Source organism: Ostrea edulis, chromosome 7, assembly GCF_947568905.1.
Source record: "Ostrea edulis chromosome 7, xbOstEdul1.1, whole genome shotgun sequence".
Taxonomy (NCBI): Eukaryota; Metazoa; Mollusca; class Bivalvia; order Ostreida; family Ostreidae; genus Ostrea; species Ostrea edulis.
In genome coordinates, this window is record NC_079170.1 from 50671813 (window position 1) to 50689467 (window position 17655).

The following is a 17655-nucleotide window of genomic DNA, read 5'->3' on the forward strand; positions in this document are numbered from 1 at the left end:
ATTAATGGTTTAGATGTGTCTTGGTACTCCTTACAAATTGCTGTGGTTAGAATTACTGCTCAGCACGTGCATGCGCGTGTGCTGAATTCTGATTGGACGATTTTAAAATCGCTATAACTTCCTTATATTTGGTGGAAACGTTATGAAATTCACACTGTGGGTATATGATACACATGCCTGTTGAACGACATCAACAAAAATTCGGAATCATACACACGTGCGCGTGTATGCGCGTGCAACGCTTTCTTTCATTTTTTGGTACTGAAATGACCATACTGAACGTACTACATGTAATTAAAGGCTAAAATAAAATGATTTTTTGCTATAGATTCACAAGGACATCGCTTTTTAATTGGGGGAGGTTTGGGGAACATATGTAACGGTCCCCGTTACAATTAGAACTAGTTATTATTATGTTCCCCAAACAAAGTTTGGGAACATATTGTTTTTACTCTGTTTCTTATTCTTATTATTATTATTATTATTATTATTATTCTTTTTCTCCGGTACTTTTTTGTCCGGTAGTGTTCTCAGAAACTACAAAAGGGATCGATATGAAACTTTCCAGGATGATAGTATAGCGTTTGTAGATGTGCATAGCGATATTCATTTTGTCTGCACGTGCATGCACGCGCGCGCACGTGCACTGCAATTTTGGTACAAAAAATGGAAAATCAGAATATTAAAGGGATCGATATGAAACCTAAATAGGATGGTAGTATATCATTTGTAGATATGAAAAATGATAGTTATTTTGTCTTCACGCGCACGCATGCGCGTGCACGTACATTACAAAATTTGTACACTAACTTTGGAATCAGTCTAACTTTTTTGTTGTTCATTGAAATGGCTTGATATTCATATCATAGTTAGATATTGAGACCCTTAACTGATTTTCATAGTCAAAATTACAAATTTGCACGTGCATGCACGTGCGCTTCATTTTGATTGGATAATACTAAAACGTTTGTAACTATCTTATTTATGAAGCGAATGAGATGATATTCACAGCATACGTATACAATATGTGTATGTATATATTAGTGTAACAAAAAATGCCAACGCACACGCGCATGCGCGTGCAACGTTTTTCAAATATTCAATTTTTAAAGGACAATAACGTTTTTGTTTTTCATCAAATTATATTGATATTAGGGGTTTAGATGTGTCTTGGTACTCCTTACAAATTGCTGTGGTTAGAATTGCTGCTCAGCACGTGCATGCACGTGTGCTGAATTCTGATTGGACGATTTTAAAATCGCTATAACTTTCTTATATGTGGTAGAAATGTTATGAAATTCATACTGTGGGTATATGATACAAATGCCTCTTGAACGACATCAACAAAAATTCGGAATCATACACGCGTGCACGTGTATGCACGTGCAACGCTTTCTTTCATTTCTTGGTACTGAAATGACCATATTGAACGTACTACATGTAATTAAAGGCTAAAATAAAATGATTTTTTCCTATAGATTCACAAGGACATCACTTTTGAATTGGGCGAGGTTTGGGGAACATCTGTAACGGTCCCCGTTACAATTAGAACTAGTTATTATTATTTTTTCCCTTTTGTCTCCGAGACCGCTGGATGGATTTTCCTGAAACTTTCACAGGTTATAGACAACGATGGTACCTCGAGGCATTTTTTTCATTTTTTCAAAATTCACTTCCGTTCGTCAGATACGTCCGATTTTCCGGTTTTTGAAAGAAACTTTGTCCGGGGGTAAACTTGAAAACCACTAAAGATAATCGAATGAAACTTTCAGGGATGATAGATCTATTTTCTCTATGGTGCATGCACGTATTATTTTTTGTCGCCGTCACTTCCGGTCGTCACCGGAAGTGATTAAATAAATCATCAATTTCAAACTTTTTTCTTTCAAATTGAAACCTACTTTGGTTTATTATATCTCGTTCTAATTCTCAAAAAATGTTGACCCCACCGGAAGTTGAATCTTCAACTTCCGGTTATATCAAAGAAAGCCCACTCATTCTCTCATTTTTCAGTGCCATAAATCTCGGTCATGAAACTAGTTAATGAGTTGAGTTTTACATATATTATAGTCACTATAAATGTCTAGAGTAACGTTAAATATTTTTGTAGAATTTACTTCCGGTCGGCAAATACGGCTTATTAGCTGTTTTCGTTGTCTAGCGTTTTTCTCAGAAACAGTAAAAGATAGAGTCACCAAATTTTCAGAGTGAATAGATCTCACTTTGTAGGCGTGCAGGAGGGGGTTAAGAATGTCGGCCGTCACTTCCGGTCGTCACCGGAAGTGATTAATGAATCATAAATTTCAAACTTTTTTCTTTCAAATTGAAACCTATATCGGTTTTCTAGGTCTCGTTCTAATTCTTAAAAAATGTTGACCCCACCGGAAGTTGAATTTCCAACTTCCGGTTATATCAAAGAAAGACTATTCATTCTCTCATTTTTCAGTGCCATAAATCTCGGTCATGAAACAAGTTAATGATTTGAATTTTATATACCTTATAGATACTATAAATGTCTAGAGTATATTTAAATATTTTTGTAAAATTCACTTCCGGTCGTGAGATATGGGGTGGACATATTCAAACCTTGTCTTTTCACTTTCTTAATAATGAATATAGATAGATGCTTGAAACTTCTAGAGTTGATCAACTAACATTAGTCCAATGTACACATACATTCAATTTTTTCATCCGTCACTTCCGGTCTCTACTGGAAGTATTTGAAAAAATGTCGATTTTCCGATTTCTTCGAGTCTGGATATATTTTCTTGATATTTTCAGGAATAATGTCTGATGAAATGACCTTGCTATAATTATTTTTGTTTTTACAAAATTCACTTCCGGTCGGAAAATAGGGCCGATTTTCTGTTTCTCAAAAGGAATTTTGTCCAGCATTTTACTTCGAAAAGGTAAAATATAGGTTCATCAAATATTCAGGGATGATCAATCTCCGTTTGTAAGAGTGCAGTAGGGGGTTGAACATGTCGGCCCTCACTTCCTGTCGTCACCGGAAGTGATTGAAAGAATCGCAAATTTCAAACTTTTCCCTTTAAATTGAAACCTATACTAGTTTATTAACTCTCTTTCAAAGTGTCAAAAGAATATTGACTCTGTCGGTAGTCAAAACGACTACTTCCGGTTTCTTGATAAAATACCTTTTTACTTTTCGTCTCTTTGTCCCCATAAATCTCGCTTATATTTGAAGTCTTTCATATGATTTTCACATGTCTTAATAAAAGTATCAACTTCTAAAGTTTTGATAATTTTGTTTTTCAAAATTGACTTCCGGTCGGTAGTAACCTACTACTTTTTCTTTCTTTAGTATACTTCTTTTTGTTGAGAACTCTTTCAGATAGAGACGTGAAATTCTCAGGGAATATCAACAGTAAAGAGTCGCTCTCATTTATAGGAAAACTCATCTGAATAGTACTTCCGGTCGTCACCGGAAGTTACGAGAAAGGAGTAAAAATTTCGATAATACATTTCTCATTCATTGTTAAGGCACATTTTCTGATACATTTAAATGGTTTTTGTAGGAATAGAAAGCTCTTAACCGGAAGTGGTCTAACGGAAGACCTACTCATTACTAGTAATGAGTGTCTAGTTATTATGTTCCCCAAACAAAGTTTGGGAACATATTGTTTTTACTCTGTTTCTTATTATTATTATTATGTTCCCCAAACAAAGTTTGGGAACATATTGTTTTTACTCTGTTTCTTATTATGTTCCCCAAACAAAGTTTGGGAACATATTGTTTTTACTCTGTTTCTTATTAGGGTCTTCCGTCTTCAGCGGAAGACCCTTCTATTATTCTATTGTTGATTTTTCACTTTTCTTATTATTAGGGTCTTCCGTCTTCAGCGGAAGACCCTTCTATTATTCTATTGTTGATTTTTCACTTTTCTTATTATTATTATTATTATTCTTTTTTTTTCTCCTTACCGATTTTTGTGCAGAAGATTTCTCGGAGATGGCTGGATCGATTTGCTTCAAATTTTCAGGATTGATGCGTTGCCATTTGAAGTTTGTACCGCCGTTTCAATTTTTGAAAAATCACTTCCGGTTGGAAGTTATCCCCCTTTTATCGATTTTCAGATGACCATTTTGTCCAGACAAAAACTCAAAAACGATAAAAGCTAGAGTGCTGAAATTTTCAGTGATGTTAGACGACATGTTGTAGTTGTGCACCTGGGTTTTTAAAATTTCCGGAAGTGCCTAGTATGGAAGCTCGGTAGGGGTCGAAAATGGGGTTTAAAAAAGTGTTTCATTTTTCTCCACGTTTTAAATCATAACTATTTACTTGTAAATATTTTGCTTAGACATATATAACAAAAGTTGTACAGTTTATTGAGATCTTTCGTGCCGTATCAAGAAATGGGCCCATGGGCCTCATGGCTCGCCTGAACCATTGAATTTCTGTTACAATGATTAACTTTTTCCTCACGAAACTTTGATAAAACATGTAGAATAAAAGTTGTTCAGTTTTGCAAGATCTATCTAATGATATCAAAAAATAGGCCTCCGGGCGTCATGGCTCGCCTGAACAGTCGAATTTGTATCACAATTAATAACATTAATAACTTTTTTCTCGAGAAACTTTTGATAAGACATGTAGAACAAAAGTTGTTCAGATTCGCAAGCGTTACTAACGATGTTAAGAATAAGGCCTGCGGGTCTCATGGCTCACCTGAACAGTTGGGTTATTGTTGTAATCTATAACATTTTAGTCAAGAAACTTTTAATGACACATCTAGAGCAAAAGTTGTTCAGTTTTGCAAGATGTTTCAAACAACATCATGATAAAGGCGAACGGGCCTCATAGCTCGCCTGAAGAGTTTGATTAGTGTCACAATCAATAGCTTTTTTCTGGAGAAACTTTTGATAAAACATGTAGACCAAAAGTTGTTCAGGTTTGCAAGATCTTTCAAACGATATCAAGAAAAAGGCCCACGGGCCTTATGACTCGCCTTAACAGTCTGATAAATGTCGCAATCAATAACTTTTGTCTTAAGAAAATTACCATAGGACATGTAGAACAAAATTTGTTCAGTTTTGCGAGATATATCTAGAATGATGTAAAAAAAAAAAAATAGGCCTCCGGGCGGCATGACTCGCCTGATCAGTCGAATCTGTTCGCAGTAAATAACATTATTAACTTTTTTCTCGAAAAAAAGGCTGACCCCTTTAATTAGTTGCCGAGAGGTAGAGAGAGTCTTTAATTTATAACATTTAAATGATCAATATTTGTAAAACATTACCAAAGCTAAATTGTACGTCTAGACAATATATTTGTATCATTATTTATGAACGAAAATGTCAGTCAAATTCTTATCTTATCACATCTAAATTTGGACGGAAGACCCACTCGTTGCTCGCAACGAGATCGAATCTAGTTATTATTATGTTCCCCAAACAAAGTTTGGGAACATATTGTTTTTACTCTGTTTCTTATTATTATTATTATTATTATTATTATTATTATTCTTTTTCTCCGGTACTTTTTTGTCCGGTAGTGTTCTCAGAAACTACAAAAGGGATCGATATGAAACTTTCCAGGATGATAGTATAGCGTTTGTAGATGTGCATAGTGATAGTCATTTTGTCTTCACGTGCATGCACGCGCGCGCACGTGCATTGCAATTTTGGTACAAAAAATGGAAAATCAGAATATTGAAGGAAGCGATATAAAACCTAAATAGGATGATAGTATATCATTTGTACATATGAAAAATAATAGTTATTTTGTCAGCACGCGCACGCATGCGCGTGCACGCGCATTACAAAATTTGTACACTAACTTTGGAATCAGTCTAACTTTTTTGTTGTTCATTGAAATGGCTTGAAATTCATATCATAGGTAGATATTGAGACCCTTAACTGATTTGCATGGTCAAAATTACTAATTTGCACGCGCATGCACGTGCGCTTCATTTTGATTGGATAATACTAAAACGTTTGTAACTATCTTATTTATGAAGCGAATGAGATGATATTCACAGCTTACGTAGACAATATGTGTATCGATATATTGGTGTAACAAAAAATGCCAACGCACACGCGCATGCGCGTGCAACGGTTTTTAAATGTTCAATTTTAAAGGACGATAACGTTTTTTGTTTTTCATCAAATTCTATTGATATTAATGTTTTAGATGTGTCTTGGTACTCCTTACAAATTGCTGTGGTTAGAATTACTGCTCAGCACGTGCATGCACGTGTGCTGAATTCTGATTGGACGATTTTAAAATCGCTATAACTTCCTTATATTTGGTGGAAACGTTATGAAATTCACACTGTGGGTATATGATACACATGCCTGTTGAACGACATCAACAAAAATTCAGAATCATACACGTGTGCGCGTGTATGCGCGTGCAACCCTTTCTTTCATTTTTTGGTACTGAAATGACCATATTGAACGTACTACATGTAATTAAAGGCTAAAAGAAAATGATTTTTTGCTATAGATTCACAAGATGATCACTTTTTAATTGGGGGAGGTTTGGGGAACATATGTAACGGTCCCCGTTACAATTAGAACTAGTTTGAATTTTGTTTATGTTTACATGCTTAACTGAGCGATGACATTTGAAAACAGCTAGTTATCAGAATTTCATTCTGTCTAAATTGTTTCTAAGAATACAACACTCCTATCGGGTTTGTCATTTATCGCGAAGATTATTTATCGTATGTGAATTTTGTGTTCATCAGTTCTGCGGGGAACATCGTTTATCGTGTTTTGGGGTTTATCGTGAAGATCGTTTATCGTGTTTTAAGTTTATCAGGTTAATCGTGAAAATCATTTACCCTATCGTATCGTGCGTGTATCTTGTCCTATCGTGCGTGTATCTTGTCCTATCGTGCGTGTGTCTTGTCCTATCGGGTGTGTATCTTGTCCTATGGTGTGTTGTATCTTGTCCCATCGTGTGTGTATCTTGTCCTATCGTGCGTGTATCTTGTCCTATCGTGTGTGTATCTTGTCCTATCGTGCGTGTATCGTGTGCTGTAGTTTGTCATGTCAAGAAAAACGTTGCGGGTACTCAGCAAGTAAACAACAGACAACTACGTCACGACTCTAGGAGCACTTCCTTAATCTTCATTATAGAAATATCCATCTTAACTGTAATATTTATGTTATTAGTTTGAAGTATTATTTATTATAAGCACATGTGCATTGTAAATTACGACAGGCATCCATAACATTTCCAACTATACTTTCACAGCTTGCTGTTATATTTTCTCATACTAGAATTTGATATACTGCAGGTTATATAAAACTTGGTTCGTCGTGTCTCTACCGCCAACAATGCACAGGAACGCCTAATGCAAGTGTATGCCTAGGAAATTCGTATCATGGCAATTGCAGCTGCAACATTGGTTTTCTTGAATTAAACCGTTCTTGTATAGGTGAGTGTATCTTCCCAAGACATTTTAATATATTTACTTCTATCACATTTACATCTGTTATACCTTTTCACTCCTATTATATCTGTTTACATTTATAACACCTGTTTACATGTATTACATCTGTTTATGTGTATTACATCTGTTTACATCTATTACATATGCTTACATCTGTTTACACCTGTTTACGTGTATTACATCTGTTTACAAATATTACATATGTTTACATCTATTACATATGTTTACATATATTACATCTGTTTACATATATTACATATGTTTACATATATTACATATGTTTACATATATTACATCTGTTTACGTGAATTACATCTGTTTACATATATTACATCTGTTTACATATATTACACCTGTTTCGTGGTCTATTACATCTGTTTACGTGAATTAAATCTGTTTACATATATTACATATGTTTACATATATTACATCTGCTTACCTGTATTACATCTCTTTACGTGTATTGCATCTATTTATGTGTACTACATATGTTTACATCTATTACATCTGTTTACATATATTACACCTGTTTACATATATTACACCTGTCTACATTTATAACATCTGTTTACATCTATTACATATGTTTGCGTGTTCTATTACATCTGTTTACATATATTACACCTGTTTACATTTATAACATCTGTTTACATTTATACCCCCTGCAACAAGTTGTGGGGGGTATACTGGAATCGGGTTGTCCGTCTGTCTGTCCGTCCGTCCGTCCGTCTGTAGATGCAATGCTTTACGGGCTCTAAAGCATTATCCTTTCCACCTACCGTCACCATATCATATATATGGACTACCCATGGGATGAAGATGTTCTCTATCGATTTTGGGGTCAAAAGGTCAAAGGTCAAGCGCACTGGACATCGAAGTAGCAATATGGTTTGCGGGCTCTAAAGCGTTATCCTTACCACCTACCGTCACCATATCATACATATGGACTACCCATGGGATGAAGATGTTCCCTATCGATTTTTGGGTCTAAAGGTCAAAGGTCAAGCACACTGAACATCGAAGTAGCAATATGGTTTCCGGGCTCTAAAACGTTATCCTTTCCACCTACAGTCACCATATCATACATATGGACTACCCATGGGATGAAGATGTTCCCTATTGATTTTGGGGTCAAAAGGTCAAAGGTCACGCGCACTGGACATCGAAGTAGCAATATGGTTCGGTTTGTGATGCCATTTGTTTTTTACACTCAGAAAAGAGGTAGTTTATACCTATTACCAACACCCTTTGGGAGATTGGGGTAAGCGGGGGTATTCTTAGTGAGCATTGCTCACAGTACCTCTTGTTACATCTGTTTACATTTATTACATCTGTTTGCGTGTATTACACCTGTTTACGTGTATTACATCTGTTTACATTTATAACATCTGTTTACATCAATTACATATGTTTACATATATTACATCTGTTTACATATATTACATCTGTTTACGTGTTCTATTACATCTGTTTACATGTATTACATCTGTTTGCGTGTATTACACCTGTTTACATTTATTACATCTGTTTACATATATTACATCTGTTTACATATATTACATCTGTTTACATTTATAACATCTGTTTACATCTATTACATATGCTTACATCTGTTTACATCTGTTTACGTGTATTACATCTGTTTACATATATTACATATGTTTACATATATTACATATGTTTACATTTATAACATCTGTTTACATCTATTACATATGTTTACATTTATTACATATGTTTACATATATTACATCTGTTTACGTGTATTACATCTGTTTACATATATTACATATGTATACATATATTACATATGTTTACATTTATAACATCTGTTTACATCTATTACATCTGTTAACGTGTATTACATGTGTTTACGTGTATTACATCTGTTTACATATATTACTAGATATTTTTACATATATTTACATCTATTACAAATGTTTACATGTATTACAATTGTTTATATCTATTACATCTGTTTACTTGTACGTGTATCATATCCGTTTACGTCTAAACTATTTATGCTATTGATTCAAATGGGCAAATTGTTTGATAGTACATGTAATAGGATGGAATACTAGTATACATGTATAACGTCCATCTTTCATGGATTAAATGGACTGGTGCACGAATTTTGATAAAATTATTTTTCATTTTTGATGTTAAACATTAAACATATAACTCATTTGATGCTGACAGCCAAAATTTTGACCTTCTGAATGCAAGAATGTGAGTAATATTTTAGCCTTAAAACTGTGTTATGTAAACAAAGATTCGAGTCTTTTTGTGTAAACAAACAAACAAGTGAAATATTGATTTTGTAATATAATGCATCTGAATTTTGCATAGTCACAAATTTTAACTTTTAATTGACACATTTTACCCCAAAAATGCTTGAAATGTGAAAGATATAATAAACTTAGATCGATATCCATTCCTTTATTTAGAAAAACAAATAATAAACTCTCTAAAATGAGCTTCTGTGATGATCTATAACCTTAATTTTCATTTGAAATCTTTCAAACACATTAAACAGTAGATTTTGATAATTAAAAGTAAAAATCAAAATTTTGGGTAAAACTGTGAATCAGTCCCTTTAAATTACGCGGGAAATAATGAATATTTCCCCGATATCTGCCAAAAGTAGTCTGCATTGAGTGGAGTGTAAACTTGTATAGTCAGTGAGTATGATGTACAGTTACCACTAATTATATACTAACCACAAATGTCACAGCGTTGTATTAATGGTCAAATGAGTACCATGCATACCAACCAGCAATGCCATTTCAATTTACCCATTCATTTAGCAACACCCTATTTCATTGCTGAGAAGCGTGAATTGTCAAGTACATGAATACTAAACAACACATTTTCACAATATCTTGTCATTTCATGCTTGTAAAGTTATGTAAGTAAAATAGTGAAATGTTAGCACGATTGCCGTGGTGTTTGTCCAATCTTTGGTAAGTACAGTCATTATTCAGTGACTTAATCCGCCTAATTTCTAGTCGTTATTACACCTTTAGGTAGTATGTAAAACTTATACGGTACCAATTTGGATGCACCAGATGCGCATTTCGACAAATAATGTCCCTTCAGTGATGCTCAACAGAAATGTTTGAAATCCGAATTAACGATAAACTTGCTAGAGCCATTTTATGGAAAAACAGAGTGCCAAAAAGTGGAGTCAAATTCGTCTAAGGATAAGAGCTATGAATGAGGGAGATAATCCTTAATTTTGAAATGAATTTCTAAATTTTATCACAGCAATTAAACATACATCCGTATTTTCAAGCTAGTAACGAAACGTTATAGAGGTAGTGCAGAATCTATCTGCGGTATGAAGTAGAAAAATTGACAAACTACCTTCATGTTTATTGTACTGTAAGGAAGGGTAAGTACAAGATAAAGGTGACTTTTAAATGACTTTCAAAGTAATACCGCCATACTACTTATATCAATTCTTCAGTTGAAACTTAACCAAAATGCAAGTTCAGTTTTGAAGCACTATAATGCAAGTAAGAAAAGTTTTCATTTGGTACAATCTCTTACACTTCATTAATTCATTGAAACAAAAGGTGAATAAAATAAGATACAAAATTTATGAAAATCATATTGAACTAAAATTTACTTTTATGCCAAGTTTTCATATAAAGTTATAATTTCTAAGAAAATATTATATTTAGAAGCTAGTGAAACTTCAAACTTGCAATACTATCTTAGTTTATGGGGCATCTTGTGTGGTTTATTTGAACACACACACGTGCGCGCGCGTACGCACACACACACACACACACAAGCACGCACAGACAGACACACAGATAGATAATTCACTATATTCCTGATGAAGAATGTAACTAGATAAGTATATTCAACTGAATGTTTTGTTTGTGCATTTATTTATTAAATAGATAGATAGGTACTTAGCACTAGATTCCACCAACACCCGATACCAACAAAGTGGATACAAGGTCAACAGCAAAACTAAAATGACCAACGACACGAACCCTAGGGACGAGTATATCTAATTGTTCGTGTCAATGGTCATTTTAAAGCTCTTTATATATAATATATTGTTTACAAGTGTATCTCCTTTAGAAATACCAAAGAATACCGCTGAGAAGATGGAGACTTCAAATTCAGGTACATATATGTCAATATTTACAATTTCAACTTATATAACACTATTACGAGCAATACGGATGTATCACTGTATAAATACCTATACGGGGTCAACAGAGGTCACGGCTGTGCGTATGAACAATTGTTAAAAGTAGGGTACAGGTACTTCTTTTACCAAGGCAATACACATCTAGCCATCGCTTCCGCGTACTACAGAAGTCTATCAATAGATGAAATCGACATCTGATTTTATTTGTATTCCAAGCACTGGACTTTTATCAATGATAAAAACATTTCTGTAAAACAATGTCATACTATGATATCTAAAATTTCGTCTGCTACATCCTGGTCATCCTTATGTAAACAATGGCTGAATTTGGCAACTTTTGATACTGGTGATGCGAAATTCTACTTACTGCTAGACGATGACATTAGGTTTTAGCAAATAGGTCATTCACAGGATTTCTGGCCGATATTTGTAAGTTGTCAAAGTGCATTAAAACCTACACCGCACTGCCTGCTGCGTGTCACAGCAGCTGTGAGTTATGCCGGTTTCCAAGCACACCAAATCATGTTTATGTCGGGACATCGAAGCGAGGCGTCGTTAAAAACCTATAACAGAAATTGATCAAGTGAATGGAAGCGTTCCGTGAGCTTATGTTTGTCAATAATTACAAATCGAAATCAAAAACATCCCTTACCTTAGCGCATTTCCACATCCTCTGCGATGTCAGGGAGATTCATCTGCGTCCTCTGTCCTGTCTATGAATGATTTGCCTACACCTGACGACTGCCGCCCTGTTCTTTATGTTCCTCCACCTCAGTCTTCTGTTAACTCCGTAATGTTCACAGAATATTTTTCAAAGTCGGTCTTCAGCAACTGCATCTTTAACTTTCAAAAGCACATCAAAACTGTAACGTTGCGCACTCCCTTCGCAGTACGTTTATATCAGTTTTTCCAAAATTACCAATTTAGACATAAGAAAGAGCTCTTAATTATATACTCCTGAGTTAATGTATATATCTTTGTTGGTATATTTGCTCTTCGGTGTCTTGAAATACATGTATATGGAAACGTGTTGTTAACATAATTCAGCAATGGTTATCGATCAAAAATGTAATTATATCAGTTTGAAATATATATGGGGATATAAATACGGGTTATTACGTGATCAAATTTTCCATAAAGCCCGAAGAGCTTTATGGAATTTGATCATGAGACCAACTCGTACATGTATCCATATCCCCATAGATATTTTAAATTATTATACATGTACTTCCATGTAAAATACTCAAATCTATTTGGTCGAGAAGCATTTGAAAAAATATATTGTTACCATCTGAGAACAGAAAGTACGCGCTCCAGGGTGATAGTATCTAGCAACGGTAACAGTATCAGACAACAGGTGATATAAAAATTATCACATGCGGTACATTTATGCGGGTACGGTTCGTCGTAGATTGTTAGACAACGTCGTTTGAGCGTTTGTAATAAAAGCGAATACCCGTATCGATATTCGAGATATCTCATGACAGTGATTGATCAAATGTAAACAGATGTAAGTTTTTTCCGCTTTGCTGTTTATATAACATTCAGTATAATAAAACAAATATTGCATTAGTTGAGGGTAACATTGAAGATGTTCACCCCTCGATAAACCATTGTCAACCTCGGCTATGCCTCGATGATGATGAGGCTATGATACCTTATTTCGTAATTAAATAGCTTTAAAATTCCTTGATTTTAAATGTTCGTCATGCTGTCTGTCTGTACGAGCGTTGTTTACTGATAAAATTTCAAATACTATTTGAGGTTTAGAAACAAGAGGCCCACAGGCCTTATCGGTCACATGAGTACTAGTGAAAAGTATCACTACTCCCAAGGGCTATGAAATCTACAAAATATTTCCTGTTCTGAATATTTAAGCTAAAATCGAATGTTCAGCAACAGTATATAACAAGATGTGTTCTTAAAACTTGAATGCCCTCAAAATTGCATATACTGGTGAGAGGCTTTACATAAGATGTGACTAATCTGAACCCATCCTAGAGTCAAAGCCCTGGATTGTGAAATTCACCATTTTCTGTACATCCTTTTCTGCTTTTCCTAAATATGCATTTAGATGATATACAGTATGAGCAAACTTAAATAAGTCACACAAATCATTAATATAATTTTGACAACACACTGAAACCAAACTCTTACCCCTAGGATCATGCAATTTACAATTGCGATAAAAAAAAACTACCTACTCCTTCTAAATATCCATTTAGTTTCAATTTAGTATCAGTAGCACTTAAGAAGATGTTAATCAAATGTTTTACACATAAACACCATATATTAAGTTTGCCCCGCCCTGTGGTCAACACCCCAAATCCGAGGGTCATGAAATATACAATTTTGGTAGAAGCCTTCCTGCTCTACATCACTATGCATTTATGTTTTTCTTACACACGTGTGATTGTAGAGACGAAGATTTTTTTTTAAATTGGTCAATTTTGGGTAGTTTTTGTCCCACCCCTAGGGCCCCAGGGGTACAGGAGTCCTGAAATTTACAATTTATGTCTCCCTTGTCCAAGACATGTTTCATACCAAATTTGAAAAGAATTGGATAGCAGTTATCAAAAATAAGTTCAAAATGTTCAATTGTTGACGCACGACGGACGCTGCCGGACGGCAACCAATTGCAATAGGTCATCTGAGTTTACTCAGGTAATAATAATAGCTTTTATTTATCCAGGATAACACAAATTAGCATGAAGCTAGTTTCCATTGTGGTTCTGCATTAAAACATATACATGTACACAAACATAAAATTAACATCTAAATTAGTATCTAAATATGAATATAAAAGTAAAGGAAAAAAGCATAGCATAAGACACACCTAATTATTAATAAAATTAGTATCTAAATATGAATACATGACATAAAAGGAAAGAAGAAAATAGCATAAGACACACGCGCATGCACGCACACACACAGTGTCATATCACAACTACATTATTTGGCACACCTGAGCAAAAGAGGAAAGCACGATGTTTACGTGCTACTTTTATCTAAATATTCCATCAGACACACAGCTTTAAAAATGCCACCCGAACCAGAGTTTCGAACATTTTGAGACAGTTTGTTCCAAAAGAATGCAGAAGAGTAGCTTTAGCTCTTGGTAAATATGATACATTAGATACATTATGTATATAATCATTCGACCTGGTTAAGCGGCAATTCACATCTCTTGTATATTTAAACACGTTTAGGAAATTTGACTTTTGATTGTTTAAAACATTTGTCACAAAATAATGTAGAAGAGTGCATTGCAGACAACCTTTCTAAACATAAAATAATCCTTAATTGGCATTCAGTTCAAACAAGAAAATAAAAAACCAGTTAAGGTCCTGATATCTCGAATATTAAAAGTATTCTTGCTGCCCTCTTTTGCAGCTTGAAATTTTTATCTAAATACGGTTAATTTTGTACGTTAATTATACCAGACAGTACAACAGTAAGTAAAATGTGGAAAAACAATACTATTAAAAACCTTTATAAGTGCATTTGGTGGCATAAAATAACTCACTCTCTTAAGTACAGCAAGTTTTCTTACAAATTTCTTTGAAAGAAACTCCACGTGTGCATCCCATGATAAAGTATTATCTATATACACACCTAATAGTTTAGCCTGCTTCACAAATTCAATTTGTACACATTAAATCTGTATTTAACATTCGACATTTCCGTAACCTTTGAGACGTGCCAATAAGCATACATTGTGATTTTTGAAGCTTTATACTCAGTTTATTTTTAAACATCCATTCTGCACCCAACTTAAGGTCCTCTTGCAGTTTTGACTCAATTACATCAACAGATTTATCACTCGCGTCCTGTGAAGTGTCGTCTGCATACATTGTAACCGAAGAATGTTTAAGACTTTTTGGATAATCGTTAATGTATAAAATAAAAAATAATGGTCCTAAAATTGACCCCTGAGGAACTCCTAAGGATATACTTTTTCTCTCTAAGTAACACACCTCTCCAACTGACACATTGCTTACGATTTGAAAGATATGATTGAAACCATTTAAAAGTATTGTGACAAATTCCAAAAGACGCAAGTTTATGCAAAAGTATCTATGGTTGACTGTATCAAAGACCTTACGCAAGTCAATAAACATAACCCCTTTAAGCTTTCCATCGTCCATGTTTGAAACCATTAATCAGTGAGACCATTCAACGCTGTCTCACATGAATGACTTGGTCTAAATCTAGATTGATTATCTGTGTTTAATTTGTTTGTGGATAAATATTCATAAAAGGAATTGGAGACATGTAGTTCATTAATCTTACTGACAACTGGTAATATAGAACCTGGTCTGTAATTATTTACCAAATGCTCATCACCTGCGTTGTACAATGGAACTACCCTAGCTCTTTTCCAAGCATCCACAAATGTACATGCAGATATGGATTTGTTAAAAATAAAATGTGAAATATCACCAATATGGTTAAATGACAACTTTAAGAGTTTTACAGACAAACCATCAATACCTGTGGCTTTCGAAGATGCCGTTTTGATCATTTCATTTGCAATAAATTCAACTGTAATTTCTGGAATTTTAAATGAACCTGGCGGTTTTGACATAATAAAACTTCACAAGAACTGTCTCTATAGGTAGGGAATGTCGCTGTCAAGTTTTCAGGCACAATGTCCAACATCGGAGCCACCAACTTACAAATCGTGAGAAATGGTTTCCAGATGACATATTAAATGCTCTTTGGGCTATAGCAATGGAACTCCACATTAAGAGTCTTGATGACGCTTTAAGGTGATCTTATTGGTTTAAGGCTTAAAATTCAAGGTTACTGGGTCACATTTAGTAAGAAATAAGTTGGAAATGATATTTGAAATACACGGACTACTTGAAATTTAGCAATTAAATTCTACATGTGTCTCTATCACAAACGGATTTTCCTGACCTTCTGTCAGGTTATAAGGTGAAACCAAGGTCATGAGCTCCTATAATGTAACAAACACGTTACGGTATCTGAATATTGTTATTTAGCACTTAAACTCCGTAAGAGGAATCTTCGTGAAATGTTTCCCGTTTTAAAAATGCACAAATGTATTTTGAAGCGGGGACTATTTACAGAATGTGCTTGTTAAACATTCTTACAGGTCGAAATTGCATATTTAAATGGGCGTTTCATTTCAATATCTGCAGTCCAACAACACATGTGCAGTTTCTCTTTTCTTGTACACGTATAATTTAACAAGTAAATGTATCATTTTTCTATGGCTTACTGTGATATACAAGTAAATCTTTTTAAGTCGCTCTAGCACTCGGATTTAGTGTGGGTGGCCTAGTTATCGGAGCAGCATTCACAATTCTCTTGTGTGTAATATACAACATGCGACAGATGCGAAAAACCAGAAATCAGTGAGTATTCATCATTCGTGCTCACTTCCATTCTTTTTCGTGTTGGCTAAACTATGTATAGTAAAGAAACATTGGTTGATCTTTTTACTTAGTATTTGTATGTATTATGTACATCTTTTTATATACCGGTCGCTGTAGCCTGGTGATTAAGGTGCTCGGGGGTCTATTTATATACCGGTCGCTGTAGCCTAGTGATTAAGGTGCTCGGGGGTCTATTTATATACCGGTCGCTGTAGCCTAGTGATTAAGGTGATCGGGGGTCTATTTATATACCGGTCGCTGTAGCCTAGTGATTAAGGTGATCGGGGGTCTATTTATATACCGGTCGCTGTAGCCTGGTGATTAAGGTGCTCGGGGGTCTATTTATATACCGGTCGCTGTAGCCTGGTGATTAAGGTGCTCGGGGGTCTATTTATATACCGGTCGCTGTAGCCTAATGATTAAGGTGCTCGGGGGTCTATTTACATGTATATACCAGTCGCTGTAGCCTAGTGATTAGGGTGCTCGGGGTATACCAGTCGCTGTAGCCTAGTGATTAGGGTGCTCGGGGGTATAAGTTCGATTCTCGATCCTGGTGCCAAGTCAAACCTAAGTCGTTTAATATATAAGTAGTCACTGTCCCTTCGTCAAGCTTCCGACATTAAAATGAAAGTCACGCGTCTTTTGCATATGACCTTAT

At 34.7% G+C, this 17655-nt stretch overlaps 1 protein-coding gene across 1 annotated transcript in view; it reads left to right on the plus strand.

Moving 5' to 3' along the window:
- The window catches only part of LOC125657662 (prion-like-(Q/N-rich) domain-bearing protein 25), an 83970-nt gene that overhangs the window by 59590 nt on the left and 6725 nt on the right, over window positions 1-17655 (plus strand). Inside the window, exons 14-16 of the mRNA XM_056144645.1 lie at window positions 7266-7406; window positions 11520-11564; window positions 16868-16976. Of these exons, the coding sequence (XP_056000620.1) occupies window positions 7266-7406; window positions 11520-11564; window positions 16868-16976 (295 nt within the window). The remainder of the gene's footprint in view (window positions 1-7265; window positions 7407-11519; window positions 11565-16867; window positions 16977-17655) is intronic.